At 41.7% G+C, this 16,237-nt stretch overlaps 2 protein-coding genes across 3 annotated transcripts; one reads left to right on the top strand and one right to left on the bottom strand.

Moving 5' to 3' along the window:
• Nucleotides 1–2,811: 2,811 nt before the first annotated feature.
• Nucleotides 2,812–10,420, top strand: LOC102715814. Its single transcript, XM_040524762.1, has 14 exons — nt 2,812–3,444; nt 3,554–3,640; nt 4,005–4,114; nt 4,846–4,896; nt 5,006–5,177; nt 5,274–5,591; nt 5,692–5,892; nt 5,999–6,484; nt 6,586–6,795; nt 7,420–7,608; nt 7,827–7,990; nt 8,237–8,395; nt 9,366–9,444; nt 9,746–10,420. Exons 1-14 carry the CDS (start codon nt 2,947–2,949, stop codon nt 10,187–10,189), a joined length of 3,168 nt encoding a protein of 1,055 aa, XP_040380696.1. The 5' UTR covers nt 2,812–2,946; the 3' UTR covers nt 10,190–10,420.
• Nucleotides 10,421–11,270: 850 nt separating this feature from the next.
• Nucleotides 11,271–15,751, bottom strand: LOC102713682. Of its 2 annotated transcripts, none has more exons than XM_006644317.3 (3): nt 15,609–15,751; nt 14,428–14,505; nt 11,271–13,759 (listed from the first exon to the last, which is right to left on the bottom strand). In XM_006644317.3, the coding sequence occupies exon 3, from the start codon at nt 13,477–13,479 to the stop codon at nt 11,539–11,541; it is 1,941 nt and encodes a 646-aa protein (XP_006644380.1). In that variant the 5' UTR covers nt 13,480–13,759; nt 14,428–14,505; nt 15,609–15,751; the 3' UTR covers nt 11,271–11,538. The 2 variants fall into 2 exon arrangements, with proteins under 2 accessions (XP_006644380.1, XP_015699310.1); XM_015843824.2 differs by having other exon boundaries at nt 11,271–13,756.
• Between the last annotated feature and the right edge of the window lie 486 nt (nt 15,752–16,237).

The raw sequence follows: 16,237 nt of genomic DNA, 5'->3' as shown, positions 1-16,237 counted from the left end.
TATCATCAGGGGTCAGAGTGTTAAGATATATGGCTCTTGGGATGCTTTCATGTTGATCAGGAGTCAGACTGGAGTGGAGTCACTGGATATATCTGAGCTGTCCACAAGCTAACGCTGCTACAGTCTTTCTATCTTCCAGTCTTCCAGGATACCGAGTTGATCAGTTGTTGAGATCTAATATGTGCACCGGTGTAGTAGGAGTACGTAATTTGTGGCTCTGTCGCTGAGCAGGAACTACAAGTGTCGGCAACTTTTATGATGGGTGTGGGTCAACCGCCTTGGTGTCTTGATCAATCAAATATGATTGCCTTTTCTGAAACAGGCACAACGAAGAAATGGACCATATGATTTTGATTCCAGTGGGACATTGGCCTACCTGCTCCGTTTGCTTTTTGAGCGTCCTGTGGCTGTGGTGGCCTGGTTGATGTGCGGTAAGTTTACTGGCACAGTGCCACAAACATCTAATTTCAAACTTCACATGATCAGTACACGTGGGCCGTACGAGTATATAGCTAGTGTGAATTTGTTCAATTTACACTGTATTGCATTCGGTTGCAAATGTCATCTCGACTGCTATTGGCCTTGAACTGCAGCACGCACACGACTGGAGCGGTGAATACACTGTTCTAATCTAGGCTTCATGATGGGAGAATGCATTGTTGAATGCCTCATCATTATGTTTGGGTTGCTACGATTAAACTCTCTGTTTGCTTGATTGTAAAGCAAACTGACTACTGATGTAGTATCCCCCGTCTTTGATGAATGGTTTTATTAGTGCGGGGTAGATCTAACAGATGCTGACAATCTGGGCTACTTGTGATGGAGCTTTTCTTTTGTCCAAAATCTCACTCTCTACACTACCTCCCAATCCTCCATGCAAATCAATGTCAGCTGCCGTGCAGATAGGTCCTCCTCTTTGCACGCTTTGGCACTCAACCCAGCACATGGCCACGCAATTTGCATGCTTCTGTCGTGCAGCTCATCTTGGCCATTTGGAGTTAGGAAACCCATGAAGATTTTGTTTGCACGTGTTAACACGCTAACGTAATTAAGAACTAAGCACCCAACGCCCAAAACGCGCTGCTCCAGTTAGTTTAGTCTAGTGAGAGAATCCTCCTAAATTCTCCAATGAACCAACTGCGTCCAGCAGATTACTCTTTACACCGTTGACTTTTTTATATATGTTTGACTATTCGTCTTATCAAAAAAATTACATAATTTATTAATTATTCTTATATCATTTTATTTATTGCTAAATATATTTTTATGCATATATATAACTTTAAATATTTGACAGAAATTTTTGAATAAAACGAATAGTCAAACGTATATAAAAAAGTCAACAGTGTTAAACATTTAGGGACGGAGACAGTATATGATTAAACCAATCTTAAGATATTGTTGCATAGCCAAAATTTCTTATATATTTGAGATGAAAGCAGTAAGTGTTTTTTTTAACATAGGAATTTTTAAAAAGTTTTACAAAAGTAAGTTAATTTGCATTAAATTCTCCTAAGATTTCATAGAGGACAAATGAGCTTCCAGACTTCCACAATTTGCCTAAGGTCGTCACACCTAAGTAAGTTTGATGATTGTTTGGTTTACAGTTATAGTTGTGACAAGATTCTTTCTTCATTACATATGTTCTACATGGTAGTGTCACAGAAAAGCGAGGCAAAAATATCTCATGTTAGCTAAAGTACCGCTTAAATTTATTAACCACAGCTTACAATTTAGCCAAATTAGCTTAAAAATTAATATAAGTTTATACAAAGTGAAGTGCTCGACCAACCAGCCGGTGAACTACAAAGGCGACGCTTTCTCCACATTCTGCCGCCGCCACAGCGCCTTGCATCGGCCAAAGCTTTCTTTGGTCACGGTTGCGAATCGCGATCTTTCTTTCCGCTTTGGGTGACAGAAACGCTCTGCTTTGCTGAGCTTTCACAGGCACAGGCCTGCCCTCACCGGTGCATTTCACATTTTCAGTGCATTTCTAACCCAATAACTAAATGATGTCCATAGTATTAAATAAGTTACTATCTAGAATAAAAGATGATATGTCAAGTGAATAAATGAGAAAAGAGAATGAAACGATGTCTTGCATGAGACATGGTTTCTACACAACATCCAAGATACCATGTGAGATAAGTATCATTAAATTGAAGTATGAAATAATAGTGTTTGCATTGGAAGAGTAATGTCTAGTACTAATGAAAATTTTATAAAAACTATATCTGGTGTTATAGGTTGGGAATGCCCTTACCCGTTAGATAAAAAAAGATCTACTGCTACTACCCGTGTACCCCCACCGTGCTGAAACTTTATGGACGGACCAATCAAAGCTGCCGCCACCTGCAGAGAGAATCCTTTCCCCCTCAACTCAAGAATCAAGATTAAGTCGCGGTAGTAACGCTTTTCCCATGCGTGCCAAGCAAACGATAATGACACGGAATTTAGTCGCTAAACCCGCGATTAATAATTTTAGCCGTTCCAATTTCTTCCCCGACGCACGGGCTTACCCAGAGCCTGCAAGCTGGGGCCACCCCGGGCGACGTGTGGGCCCCACCTGCCATAACCACGGCTGGGCGACAGAGCGCGGAGCCCCAGGCGCGGTGGGCCCCACCCCATCCGGTTCCCGAAACAGCGGGGCCCATGGCCCCATGCCCCGGGGGGGCGCGGGGAGCCCCCTCCACAAGCCGTCGGATCGCGATCTGACGGCCGTGAGCAGCTCGGGTCGCCACGCCTTAAACGCCACCACCCTCTCTTTCTCTCTCTCTCTCCGTCGTCGTCGTCGTCCTCGCTGCTCTCGCTCGCATCCCCCACCTCCGGACCAAGCGCGAACGGAAACGCCTCGCGGCGGAGGCCTCACGAGTCCAGCGCAGTCTACTACTGCCACCGCTGCTGCTGCTGCTGCTATGGATTGATGGGTTCAGCTACGCCCTAGCGATGGGGTCCCTCGAGAACGGCGCCGGTGGGGGGGCGGGGGCCGCGGGGGGACACAAGCGTGGGCCGCAGCCGCCGCCCCCGCCGCTGCTGCGCGCTGCGGCGGTGGGAGGGGGTGGAGGGGCGGCGCGGCGGGCGAGCGCGAGATCCCGGCTCGCGCGGTTCCTGCTGTTCGAGAAGGTGGACTACCTCCAGTGGATCGGCTTCGCCGCCGCCTTCTTCTTCGTCACCATCGTTGTCGTGGTCGTCTTCCCCGGATCGGGCGTCGTCGAGCGCCCGACGATTCTGCTCCCCTCGCGGCGAGCGGGCGGCGGGAGGGGAGGAGCTGAGTCCTTGCTGCCCCGCGGCCTCGGGGTGCTGGAGACAGGCGAGGGCGTGGTGTTCGAGCCGACGAGGCTGAGGGAGAGGTGGGCGAAGGAGCGGAGGGAGGAGGCCGACAGCTCGGCGAAGCTCGGGAGTCCCGTGAGGAGGTTCGGGGTGCGGCAGCCGCGCCTTGCCATGGTGAGGAGTTGAGCTGGGTTGTGTTGGGGCAGATAATCTGGGCCGAGTTTTTTTTTTTCGCGACATGGGTTTTTGATTCGTTCGCTCTCTGCGTTTGGACTCCGTATAGGTGTTTGGGGATCTCTCTCCCGGTGCAATGCAGCTTCAGATGGTTACCGTTGCCTCGGTGCTAGAAGCGATGGGCTACGAAATGAAGGTGCGTGGCTGAACTGGTTCGCCTGAATTCATTACCGTAGTGAGCTTACTTTTTTTTTGTGCGACGAGTGGACTTACTAGTTGAAGGAAATATGTGCAGCCGTGTCTTTTGTTTTGTTTTCCGTTATTTTTTGTTATATTAGAAAGCTGGGTATATTATTGCAACAAGTTCAGGTACAATCATGTGTGAATGATACTGGGATGTATGCAGTAATGAAAAACGTTATGCATGACATTCTGACATTGCTAGCATTCGTAGTATGTTGGATGGTAGAATCTGACCTCCATTTGTATTTGAACTCCAGTTTTGCCTAAAAATAGATTTCTGCTATTGCCCTTGACCACCTTTACAAATTGTCGTGCAGGTTTTCTCATTGAAGGATGGTTCTTGTAGTAATATTTGGAGAACTATTGGTATCACAGTTAATCTTTTACGTGAGGACACAGACTTACATATATCTGTAGATTGGCTAGAGTAAGTTTCTGAAGTTTATATCTCATTTTGTTGTATCTTGCAATGCATTTTTTTCTCACTTGTTCCATTTATATAATTTGTGGCATCAGCCTCATCCTCCTAATCATTTCTGTTGGGTTATTTGATCCAACGTTAATTTCTAATCTTAGCCTGATATTGATCACCTCTGCTAATGCGGAATTAATTTGATCTACTGACCTGATTGAGAAGCCATTGAGTTCGAGTTGATCTCCTTCTCTGTTCTTTCCTCTCTTCTTCTCTGTTCTCCCTCGCAGTAGGCATGGACGGCATAGCAGTAGGGCTTTCTCCCCTTGATCAGGCGTCGACGACCTTCGGGTCTTCTTCCTGCAAGTCCTGAGATTACCTCACGACTCCCTTCCAGCGCCTAATCGATCGGGCAATTAGGGTCACGAATTTTGCACGTTGGATTTGGGCGTCCCCTCCTCCTCTGTATTTATATCGCTGGTGGGAGTTAGGGGTTTATCTCGTATTTGATACGGAGTCTGATTCTACCGATCACTAAAACAAACTCCTATTCTATCTCTTCTTTTCTTGTCACAGTAGGACGTGAATTTCTTGTTTGAGTAGAAGTAGGACACGGTAGAAAATCAGTTATGGTGGATTCCGAATTTCTTAAACCGGTCTGTGTCTCTAATTTCTTTTATCCGATGTCTAACCGAATAAATCAACCAACAATTTCCTCATCAGGTTTATTTGCATTATTTCTGCAGCTATGATGGTATACTTGTGAATTCTATTGAATCAAGACCAGTATTTTCGAGGTAGGTATGAACAAAGGTTCTATAACTATCCATTTGTTGATTTGTTTAGCAGTATGATAGATTTTTAAGATTTACATGAAATCTAGTGTTTGATTTGGACTGTCTACAGTCTTCTGCAGGAGCCTTTCAAATCCATACCTGTCATTTGGAATGTGCAAGAAAGTTCTCTCGCTCACCGTATTAGTGAATACAATTCTAGTGGAATGACCCAGATCTTAGATGGTTGGAAAGAGGCCTTCAGTAGGGCAAGTGTTATAGTTTTCCCCAACTATGTATTGCCGGTATTTACTTCTGTTCTCAATTTACCAATCATATAACTTACTGTCATTTGAATCCGACCTTAAAATATATTGTTTAACTGTGTTTGCGTCCTGCAGGTGATGTACGCTGCATTTGATTCTGGTAACTATTTCGTGATTCCAGGTTCCCCTGTAGTACCATTTCAAGATAGAATCACAACCCAAAGTTATTATGAAGGTGTGAGAGTCAGTATGGGTTTAAGTCCAAGTGATTTTGTAATTGCTATTGTTGGTAGTCAGTTTTCGTATGGTGGTTTTTTGATGGAAGAAGCACTTGTCTTACAAGCCATAGGGTCTCTGTTACAACAGTATCCTTCTGAGAATAGCAACCAAGTTGAACTGAAAGTGAGAATCTTGGCTGAAAACGTAACTGAGAAGCATAGGACGGTCCTTGAGGTTATTTAGCACTCCTGCACTCTTCACTAAAATTGCACTTTATAAATTTAAAAGCTGTAAAGTTGAGTCTAATTTCTTGGTACTGTTTGCATTATCATAGGATGTTGCTCTAAACGTTGGCTTCCCAAGAGGTGCACTGGAACTTGTTGCTTCTGAAGATAAGGACAATCTCCTTGGTATATCTGACCTTGTTATATATGGTTCTTGCCTTAATGAGCAATCCTTCCCAAGTGTGCTAGTTCAAGCTATGTGTCTTGAGAAACTGGTTATAGCTCCAGACCTTGAAATCATCAGAAAATATGTATGTTTGTCTATATCTCATATTCTATCAGGATATACTTCTCAAATCAAATACTAGTTATTGTAGATCTAGGATGCTAACTAAAGCACTTTTCTCGATGTCTTAGATTGATGATGGGACAAATGCACTTCTTTTTCCATGTAAGAATATTGGCAAGTTAACGCAAGTTCTATTGCAAGCAGTATCAAATGGGAAGATTTCTGTTCTAGGGCGAAAAATTGCATCAGCTGGAAAGGTCCATGCCAAGAATCTTATGGCTTCAGAAACCGTTGAAGGGTATGCTATGCTATTGGAAAACGTTATTAAGTTTCCTGCTGAAGTACTAACACCATTATCTGGTGGTGAGATACCTGTTGCCTTGAAACAAGAGTGGAAATGGCATCTCTTTGAGGATGTGAAGCACTTATACCATATCAATGAGACTTCAGCTGGTTATATACTCCAGAAACTAGAGGAGGAGTGGCGCAGCAACCAAATGGAAGATCACCACAGTAACGCATCAAAGATTGATGACACGTTCTCTGTTATGGCATGGGAGGAAGAGAGAGCATATGAGATTGCGAATATCAAAAAGAGATTGGAAGAAGAGGAGGTAAGTACAAAACTATAAATTCCATTGCTTTAAACTCGACACATGGTTTGTGCTTTTGGAAAGAACACTTGAAGTGATTGGAATGATTTTTTGTTATGCAGTTGAAAGAGAGGAGTGAACAGCCTCATGGAACATGGGAGGAAGTGTATAGAAATGTCAAAAGGGTAGAGAGGATGAAGAATGACTTGCATGAAAGAGATGACAAGGAGCTTGAACGGACAGGTCAGCCACTTTGTATATATGAGCCTTTCTTTGGGGAGGGGACTTGGCCTTTCCTGCATAGAAGCTCCCTTTATCGTGGAATTGGCCTGGTGAGTTTTTGTTCTCTCTTTGCACTTGCATGTATGTTCTAACTAGGAGTTCCATTGAAACCATTTCTGATGTTATAAATGAAAAGAAAGCAATAGTTGTTGTAAAGTCAAATGGTGCATACCTGATTTCATGGCTAGCTGCATATGTTCACTTAATATGGAGTGGAAATTTCTAACTTCTGATGAAATCTAGATCTGCACAGTAGTAAGCCTGTGAGCCCTGTGACCTAGCAATGCTTAACTTGGTAACAACGTGCAATCTGTCACACATATCTTCATGCCATTGCATGCATTTTGATGATTTAGATGCAGAGACCCTTGAGAGAGTTCCTCGTACTTTCATAAGTTCAATCTTCGAGGGTATTATTCCAAAATTATAAATCCATTTAGCTCTTGAGATTCTAGAAGTCTTATCCATGTAGACTTTGTCCGAAGGTCTGCATGATTACTTTACATTATGACACCATACATTTTCTATTTTTTCCACAATTATGAGAAGAATGATGTATCATAAAAGGATTAGTAATGGACCAGTGAAACATATATGGCTAGCCAGACATAATTGCGGTCATTTACAAATATTTTAGTGACTCACATTGATCAATGATGTTTATTTTTCATTAGTCTTCGAAAGGTCGAAGGCCTGGAGCAGATGACATTGATGCTTCTTCTCGTCTTCCACTTCTCAACAATGGGTACTACAGAGATATTCTTGGTGAATTTGGAGCTTTCTTTGCTCTAGCGAACAGGATTGATCGAATTCATAAAAATTCTTGGATAGGATTTCAGTCTTGGAGAGTAACAGCAAGAAAGGTAGGTATATCAATTTTATTTATATTCGAGCACCCTTTGTTTTGATGCTTTAATGAATGTGTACCATCAGTTTCCCACGATATGCTTGTTGAAGGAATTATTGGGAAATGATATCATTGATAACATGTTGCCATGTTGTTCATATGCATTAATCATTTTAACAATGCAAAGCAGAGATATATTGCATAATGATTAGGCCTCGTATTTATATTGACCAGGCAAACTTGTCGAAAAAAGCTGAATCTGCACTGTTGGAAGCTGTTCAAACTCAAAAGCATGGAGATGCCTTTTATTTTTGGGTTCGGATGGACCAAGATGAAAGGAACCTTGCAAACCAAGATTTCTGGTCCTTCTGTGATGCAATCAATGCTGGGAATTGCAGGTTAACCATTTAACCATGTTTCATAGATTACACCAAGTTATAGTATTACAAATATTCCAGTTTAAAATGATTCTGTTTGGATTCGACATAATTCATTAGTTTATTTTACAATTATTAATAAACTAGAAGACATTTTCATTAATTTATTCAATTTACGAATATCAACGCTCTAGTCAAAACCAGTTAGCTTCATCATATAGAATTTATGACGCTGCTGCCAAACTGAAGATAATTACTATCTTGAAGGTTAGCAGTTCTGAAAGCTTTCCAAAGGATGTACGGCATGCAGCTTGGTGATGATCTGAATAATGTGCCACTTATGCCTAATGATGGAGATACTTGGTCTGTGATGCAAAGCTGGGTTTTGCCTACAAGATCATTCTTGGAATTTGTAATGTTCTCAAGGTACACACTACTATATCTCTTTTGGAATTTAATAGTCACCATAGCAGTATTATATGGAAGACATCATTACAATAGCTAACTGTTTGATGGTGTATATACATTTCAAAAAGATCTACTGGTGATGAGAACTGATGAATAGCTGATCTAAGCACATGTAGATGAGCACTGTCACTAATATTTGCTCAAACTAGCTAAATGCCAGTATTTGTTCCACTAAAAATAAAAATGAATTGTACATATGATGAGATAGTATCGTTTGAAACAAATAAATCATTAGTTTTTAAATTGAACACCCTTCACATTGTTGTTACTTTTGTTACAGGGAGCACATGCCATTTACATTGTTCTAATTTACTACTACATGTAGGTGTGATAATTTTGTAACTGTGGGCCTTTCCTTCAAAAACTTTTGTTTGGGGGACTGAAATATGAAAATAAAATTATGTATAAAGACTAATGTGCAACAGGATTCACTGCCACCAACCATCTTTGCCTTTTAACAGGGGTTTCTCTTTCTAAATTAGAATTGATACTAAATATCGCTGTAGATCTTTCCCATAATAAGCTTGTTTTAGAGACTGAAATAAGAGATTAGCAATATGTTGATAGCATAACATTAAAGAACTTCAAATGTACCTGGTAAAAAAGGTAATGTGGGGTTACTGGTGTGGTAGTGAATGTTAACATAAAAACTTTCAAATGTTAGAGCATAGCCTGCTGTTACACGGTCAGACATTGGGCCAACGTCCAAAGTAAACTCTTTCGATTTCTAGTGGAATGTGGTCATTTCAAAGTAACACTTGCTATAGTACCATGGTAGCATCTATCCTTTTATTCAATTTATTGGTTGTATTGCTGCATTCATCAATCTTTTTCGTTTTCCATTAGTCCTCCCACATGATGTGATTGTCTTAATAATCTATAATATTTGCTACTTGGTTGACACTACTGATATGCTGCTGTATTGTAGAATGTTTGCAGATGCACTGGATTCACAAATGTATGACAAACATCATCAAACAGGACATTGCGTATTGAGTCTTCACAGGGTGCGTACATCAGTTACCTTATACAAAACAAACCTCATTTTAATGTTCTGCTCCAATGCTCTACTGCATGAAATGGAATATGCTGAAATGCACTTGCACTGCAGTTCGATTTTCATGTCTAGATCTAAAGAAATTCAAAAGATAGTATCTACCATCTTTTGTCAGCCATACTTAGATTTACATTTGGATAATCACTGAAATGCACTTGCTGGGATATGGCGTCCATGGCAAACATACCACCCTCCTAGTGAGAGTTAATATGGATTTCTAATTCCGTTTCATTGCTCTGTTGATTTCACAGGACCAGCACTGTTATTCCCGTGTTCTTGAGTTGATCGTAAACGTTTGGGCATTCCACAGTGCCCGAAGGATGGTTTATATAAACCCAAAGACAGGTGCGATGCAGGAGCAACATCTGCTCAACGGCAGGAGAGGTCAGATGTCAATCCAGTGGTTCTCCTTCGCCACTCTGAAGAGCATGGACGAGGACCTGGCAGAAGAGTTTGACGAGGATCACCCTGACCGAAGGTGGCTCTGGCCGAAAACTGGTGAAGTGTTTTGGCAAGGCTTGTACGAGCGGGAGCGGAACATAAGACAGCAGGAGAAGGAGCGGAGGAAACAACAGAGCAAAGACAAGATCCAGAGAATCAAGAAGAGAGCTCGCCAAAAAACGTTAGGGAGGTATATAAAGCCACCGCCAGAAGACGCTGGTAGCTTGAACGATACTAGGACGGTAGATCAGTAGCACTTACATACTTAGGGCGATGATTCTTTCAGCAAGGAAATTTTGTTCATTCTTTGATCCAGCTAATGTCCTAACTGGTCGCTCCCAGATGGGTGCGATTGTTTTTGTCCAGTTTTGTCCTGCCACAGCTGCTGTTCGAGGCATTGTAAATTTGGCCCTTTGATGGGTGTGAATGTGTGATCATATAGGATATGACATCGAGTTGCAATCCCAAATTCTGTAAATTTGGCATGCGCCGGACCTTTGTGTCGATCTCGCATACTTTTACCTTATTGTCATATCTGGACTGGATCTCAGCTCTAAAATGATATTCTTCTAAAGCGAGATCCTTTGAACTGTTCATAATTGCAAAGCAAAAGGAATTGTACTCTGGCCTTCTTGTTTCTATGGACAGTTGCTGCCTCCGTGTTGATTCTTAGGTATTGCCTAAATTCATCTGGATAATAGATAAATCTAATCATAGCCCAAATGTCTTACAATACAGAACAGAGGCAAAATGTCTTACAGTATAGAACAAAGGGTATCTTCTTAGGAACTGGCTTTATTTTTGTCATCAATTTTTCTTCTAAGATTTGACAGATGTAAATATAGTGTAAATTTAACAAATTACACTGTAAATTTTATATAACTAATGTATGTTAGGTGCAATACTTTTGTTATACATATGATCAAATTATCTCATCCATATATGCAATATGATTCTTCCCTTCTCTGTTTTCATGAATCTCAGATCAATTCTAATGAGCTAAAATTACATGAAAGTTATATAAAAGTTACACCATAGTTATATAAAATTTACGCTATAATTTGTCAAATTTGCACAACAGTTATACTATACTTACATCTATCAAATTTGTAGAAGAAAATTTGACGTCAAATGTGTAGCAAAACCGATCTTCTTATTGAGATTTTACCCTCTTCAGCAGACTAGCAACACGACGAACAGCTGCGAAACCTGCGATAATGGTAAAAAGGAAACGAGTGTATGACACCCAGGCTCGCAACGAAAAGTCAATAGTTTATCAAATCACAAGAAATTTTCCAACAGCAATTAAGCGCAGCAAATCACTGACGGTATATATAAATACGAAGTACCAGATTACATGGATAATAACACAAAACAAAAGCAATTTAACGGCATCAACTATAATAACGCACAAGACAGCAAGCCCGTTACTCCACGCTCTACGAGCTCCTTATTTATATATAGCACACGTGGAGCGGGCGACAATAAATCCAAAGCATCACAATAACAGCTGGAGAAATGCGAAAACACTTGGTTTTTCCCGTCACGGCACAAACTCTGGAAACAGATCAAAACTGCGAGCAACCAATTTCTTGAAGAGAATTCACTCCCATGTCATCATGGCAGAAGGGCCATTCTTTGAGTTATCAGAACGTTCATTGTTTCCACCCCGCGAAAGCAAGGCCAGAAGGCCACCACCATGCACTCTTCCTTCAGAAAGTTGATCCGGGGTAGCCGCCAGCGCAGCAGGAGGACGACCATTGCCAAGAAGAGATCGGTCGTCGTCGCCGCTTGTCTTCGTGAGAGGATCTCCGTTCACTGGGGCGACTTCCATCTCGTCGAATTTGACATCAGTTGCGAACTGGTAGGCACCACCACCACGGACACAATGGTCCTGGACAAAAGCACAATGAGCTGAGCAGAGACCAGTCTTGCTCCGGGCAAACTTCTCACACTGCGGCGCACCGATACCAAAGCCCGAGTCGACCTGGCCCCATGAGCAGCGTTTACCCCCACCATGAGCCTTGCAGAAATCAGTGCTCCCCTGTGCACTCTTCGCGCATCCCTCAAACTTGCACCTCTTGCCACCTCCATGGCGGACACAGTACTCTGTCCGCCCTCTAGCACTCTTGGTGCAACCAGAAATAGCACACCTCTTGCCACCACCATGAGCAACACAATATTGAGTCCCACCATGCACGCTCTTTGGGCACACGCCACCACCCTGAAATATGCATCTCTTGCCTCCACCGTGACCCTTGCAAAAAAGAGTGCTACCTTCAGCTCCTTTGCTGCAGCCCAAGAATGTGCAGCGCTTCCCTCCACCATGTGCCTTGCAAAACTTTGTGCTTCCTTGTGCACCCTTTGAGCATTCTGGAAATTGGCATCGCCTCCCACCACCATGAGAGATGCAGAAGCCAGAATGCCCTTCTGCACTCCTGATACAATTCTCCTTCTGACATCTTTTGCCACCTCCATGCCTGATGCACAAGCCAGATTTGCCACGTGCAGCCCGAGAGCAACCTTCATGACTGCAACGACGACCACCACCGTGAGCTATACAGTGGTCAGTTCGCCCTTCAGCGCTCTTTGTACATCCAAGAAATTGGCATCTTCTTCCTCCACCATGGGCCTTGCAATATATGGTCCTTCCCTCAGCACCCTTCTGGCAACCAGGTTTTTGGCATCTCCTACCACCACCATGGGCTATGCAACGCCCTGATGCACCTCTTGCTCCTTTCACACATCCTGGAAACTGACAATTTTTGGTGTTACTGATGCGTTGTTGGGGATTAGTTGACCCAGAAGTACAGGCAACTGGGCTTTTCATACTTGTTACCAAGGTTGACGATATGACAGAAGGCATAGCAAAATCCCCTGTTTTGGGTATCTTTGAAAATGGAAAGGCGTATGTTGCTTCAGAGGCATATGAAGATGAAACCACTGACTTCTCAAAAACCCATGTACAGGGTACTGATCCTTCCCCGATAATTGTTGGTGAACTGTTGGTAACAGGTATCTCCCAGCCACCCTGAATAATTGGTGACACCAAATTTGTGTTGGTGACAGCTGATTCAGGTGACCCAGTAGACAAACTCAGCTGAAGATTAAGTTTAGGAGAGTTCATCAACGGCGAATTCTTAGCACCAACAAGGGACTTCTTTTGATATTGTGCCATATCATTGCCAAGGCAAAGCTCAAATTTCAGGCCAAGATCTACTGATGACTCCTCATCGGCCTCTTTCAGAGGAGATGGAGACATTGCATAAGCTGTGGCAGAACTTACTTTGCTATTATCAGATGAACTTGGTGAGTGCCCTAAACCCAAAGTAAGTAATGGATTTCCGGTACCATCTGGTCCTGCCATAGCACCTCGCTTCCTTTTCAGTGTTTTTGAGCTTGCAATAGAAAAACTGGAATATGCTGAACCGTCAATTGTAGTAGCTTTAAGCCCAGAATTATGCTGAACAGTGCTCCAATGATGGGAAGTGTCCAAGGCGTTGATACTATCACCAAACCCAAGGCCAGAAGACAATTTGTCCATTCCAGTTAACACACATCAAACGTCAACCAAATAGTAAATGAAAAGAACCGGTTGCCTGACTTCTGTATATCATAACTATATTATCATCTACTGGGTTAGAACTTAGAAAACTCAGAACACCTTGCAACCTCCACTAACGAAACCAGCTATATCATCACGATCCATTTCTCGCCACTTTCTACGTACGAAATCAGTACGTCTTAGTTCCAAACTAAGCTTCAGCTTCTACCCAGAAGGTTCCAGTAGCACCATTCAGGCAAAATGAAAGCCAATGAGCCTGCTAATTAAAAGTTAAGCCACAGTCAAAATCTCATCCTGGGTAATACTAAAAAAATAAGATCTACAGGAGGCCAAAATAATACTGGGATAATGACAGTTGAAGAAAAGAAGGAAACCAAAATCTAGTTAACAACTTCAGTGTGGATTTTTGACATGATCAATAAATCTTAACATGATGCATGGTCTTTACAGTTAAATTTGGTCTCAGTTAAATGTTTGCATATCTCTAAAACATGTTCTTATGTATTTGCAACATTCCGTTACTCCAAAGAAATCATAATTGTGTCAACAAGTGAGTTCATAATATAGCATACCCGTTTGTAAGTGAATTCCAGATTTAATTTTAACAATTAGTTGATCCATGCATATGTTAACAAAAGATTGTAAGTTCTCAAATGTTATGATTTATGGTGTCATTAACTTAACAAGTACTGAAACCTAACAGGTTCGCAGTTTTAACCCTATGGGTACCGTATAACCCCAATTACTCATGGCAATTTTTAACCTTGACTATGAACACATATTTCTTAATATTGCAAGAACAAATAACTGAGATAAGTATTTGTCATTGCATATAATGTAAAACCACGATTAACAATGTGTAGTACCAAATGCAGACAAAAATGGTACTTTGGACAGAAAATGGTGTATAGCAAAGATGAGTAGTACCAAATAAAGCAAGGCTCTCTCAGGGTGAACAGGCTTCCTTCAAATAACAGACAGAAGAATGCAAATGCCAACAATATCCTGTGAAAAAGTATATTGTTAATATATCAGGAACCAAATAGATTACAACTTATATAAAAAATGTGTATATAGCACTGTTTATATTTTAGAAATAACCAAATTCGCAAACTGAATGTAACATCAAATAGATAAGTCAAGTTCTTTGCACCACATGATATTGTGCATAATTAGTTGGAGGTATTAGCCACATGATAATTAAAAGAAAAAACAAATGATTCCCAGATTCAATTTAGTATGTCCATTTAACAGGTTTGCAGTCTCCATTGAAACAAATAGATGTCTTCCTAGAAGGTGTGAAGGCACTAAACACTCACTTCTATCAACTATTTAGCATTTTGTAGTACCAACTATTAAGAGTATTATACCTTCACTTCTATGAACTATTAAGGGTATTATACCAATTATATTATTAAGTGGCATTTTGTATCAACTATTACGAGTATTATACCTATTATATTATTAAGTAGCATTTGGCACATCAGATTGACACTATAAATAATATTCCACTTTCCCTCATCAAATCAACAGGAGCAACCCAAACAAGTAGAGAATCTTAGACAAATCAAATGAATCTGCACATCATGCACTGAAAGATTCATAGAAAAAGGACCAAACCATCAAATTTGGTGCTCGTATCACTAAATTGCACGCCCTGAACAGAAACCATAAAAGAGGGCAAAAAGAAAAGGCCATGTGATTAACAGGGGAGTGAATAGAGACCATTCAAATAAAGGGAAACCAAACAATTTTGCCTTTTAAGAGGAGAAAGATCCCTATAAATACAACAAAAAAGAACAAAAATTCTGTTACAAATCGCAAAGGGAAAAAAAGGACAAAACTTATGTTACAAATCGCAAAGAAAAACAAACAAGGAACCAGAGATAATAGGTACAGGCGAAGAACATCTACCTGTATTCCACAAAGAACCGCACAAAAACCATACAAACAAACCCCACGAGATCCAAAAACCCAGATTTGAGACGGAAAACGACAAACAAAACCAACCCCGACCCACCGCCGCATCAAACGTCAAAAAAAAAACCCAAAACAAAAGATGAACAAGCAGAGAGAAAACAGAGGATTCGATGCAAAATCCCGCGCACCTGCAGCAACCGAATGAGAGTGGGGGGCAAACCGAGCCGAGCCGATCCAATCGAACCCCCGAGACCCGGTCGCGAGGGAGGCTAGGGTTTTTGGAGGTTGTTAACGCGCGCGCGCGAGACCCCCCGCGGCGAGCAGCGCCCACGGCTTTGTAGGAGGGAGGAAGGGGGCAGGACGCAGGAGAGAGAGAGAGAGAGAGAGAGAAGCGGTGAAAGCGCCGCGGAGAAAAACCGAGAACGCATACGCTGCTTGCTGCTATAAAATAGAGAGAGAGAGAGAGAGAGCTTGCTGAGGCCACACCGCGGCTGTGCACCCAAATGGAAGGCCATGTGAAAAGGAGCCAAAAAAGATGTAGGGAATTTTATATTATAAAAAAATTGGTGCCACGGTGGTGGAAATGTTGAACGCTGTCCATGTGCTTTTCATTTTTCTCCACCTGGCTTGACATGTTGTCTACGTACACGTACAGATACATCGTAGCTTCGTCTTTAGGGCTGATAACAGTTTTGAATGTTTTCAAATTTTTAAAAGCTATTGTACCTACATTCATTTCATATGTTTGTCGCTTTGGTCATAATTACATCCATCTCAATATATATCCATTATCATCTACGTGAATTTAAGAAGGACG

Source organism: Oryza brachyantha, chromosome 1 (genome assembly GCF_000231095.2).
Source record: "Oryza brachyantha chromosome 1, ObraRS2, whole genome shotgun sequence".
In the NCBI taxonomy this organism is placed as follows: domain Eukaryota; kingdom Viridiplantae; phylum Streptophyta; class Magnoliopsida; order Poales; family Poaceae; genus Oryza; species Oryza brachyantha.
The sequence above is the reverse complement of the archived record's forward strand: the minus strand, read 5'-3'. Positions and strand labels throughout refer to the sequence as shown.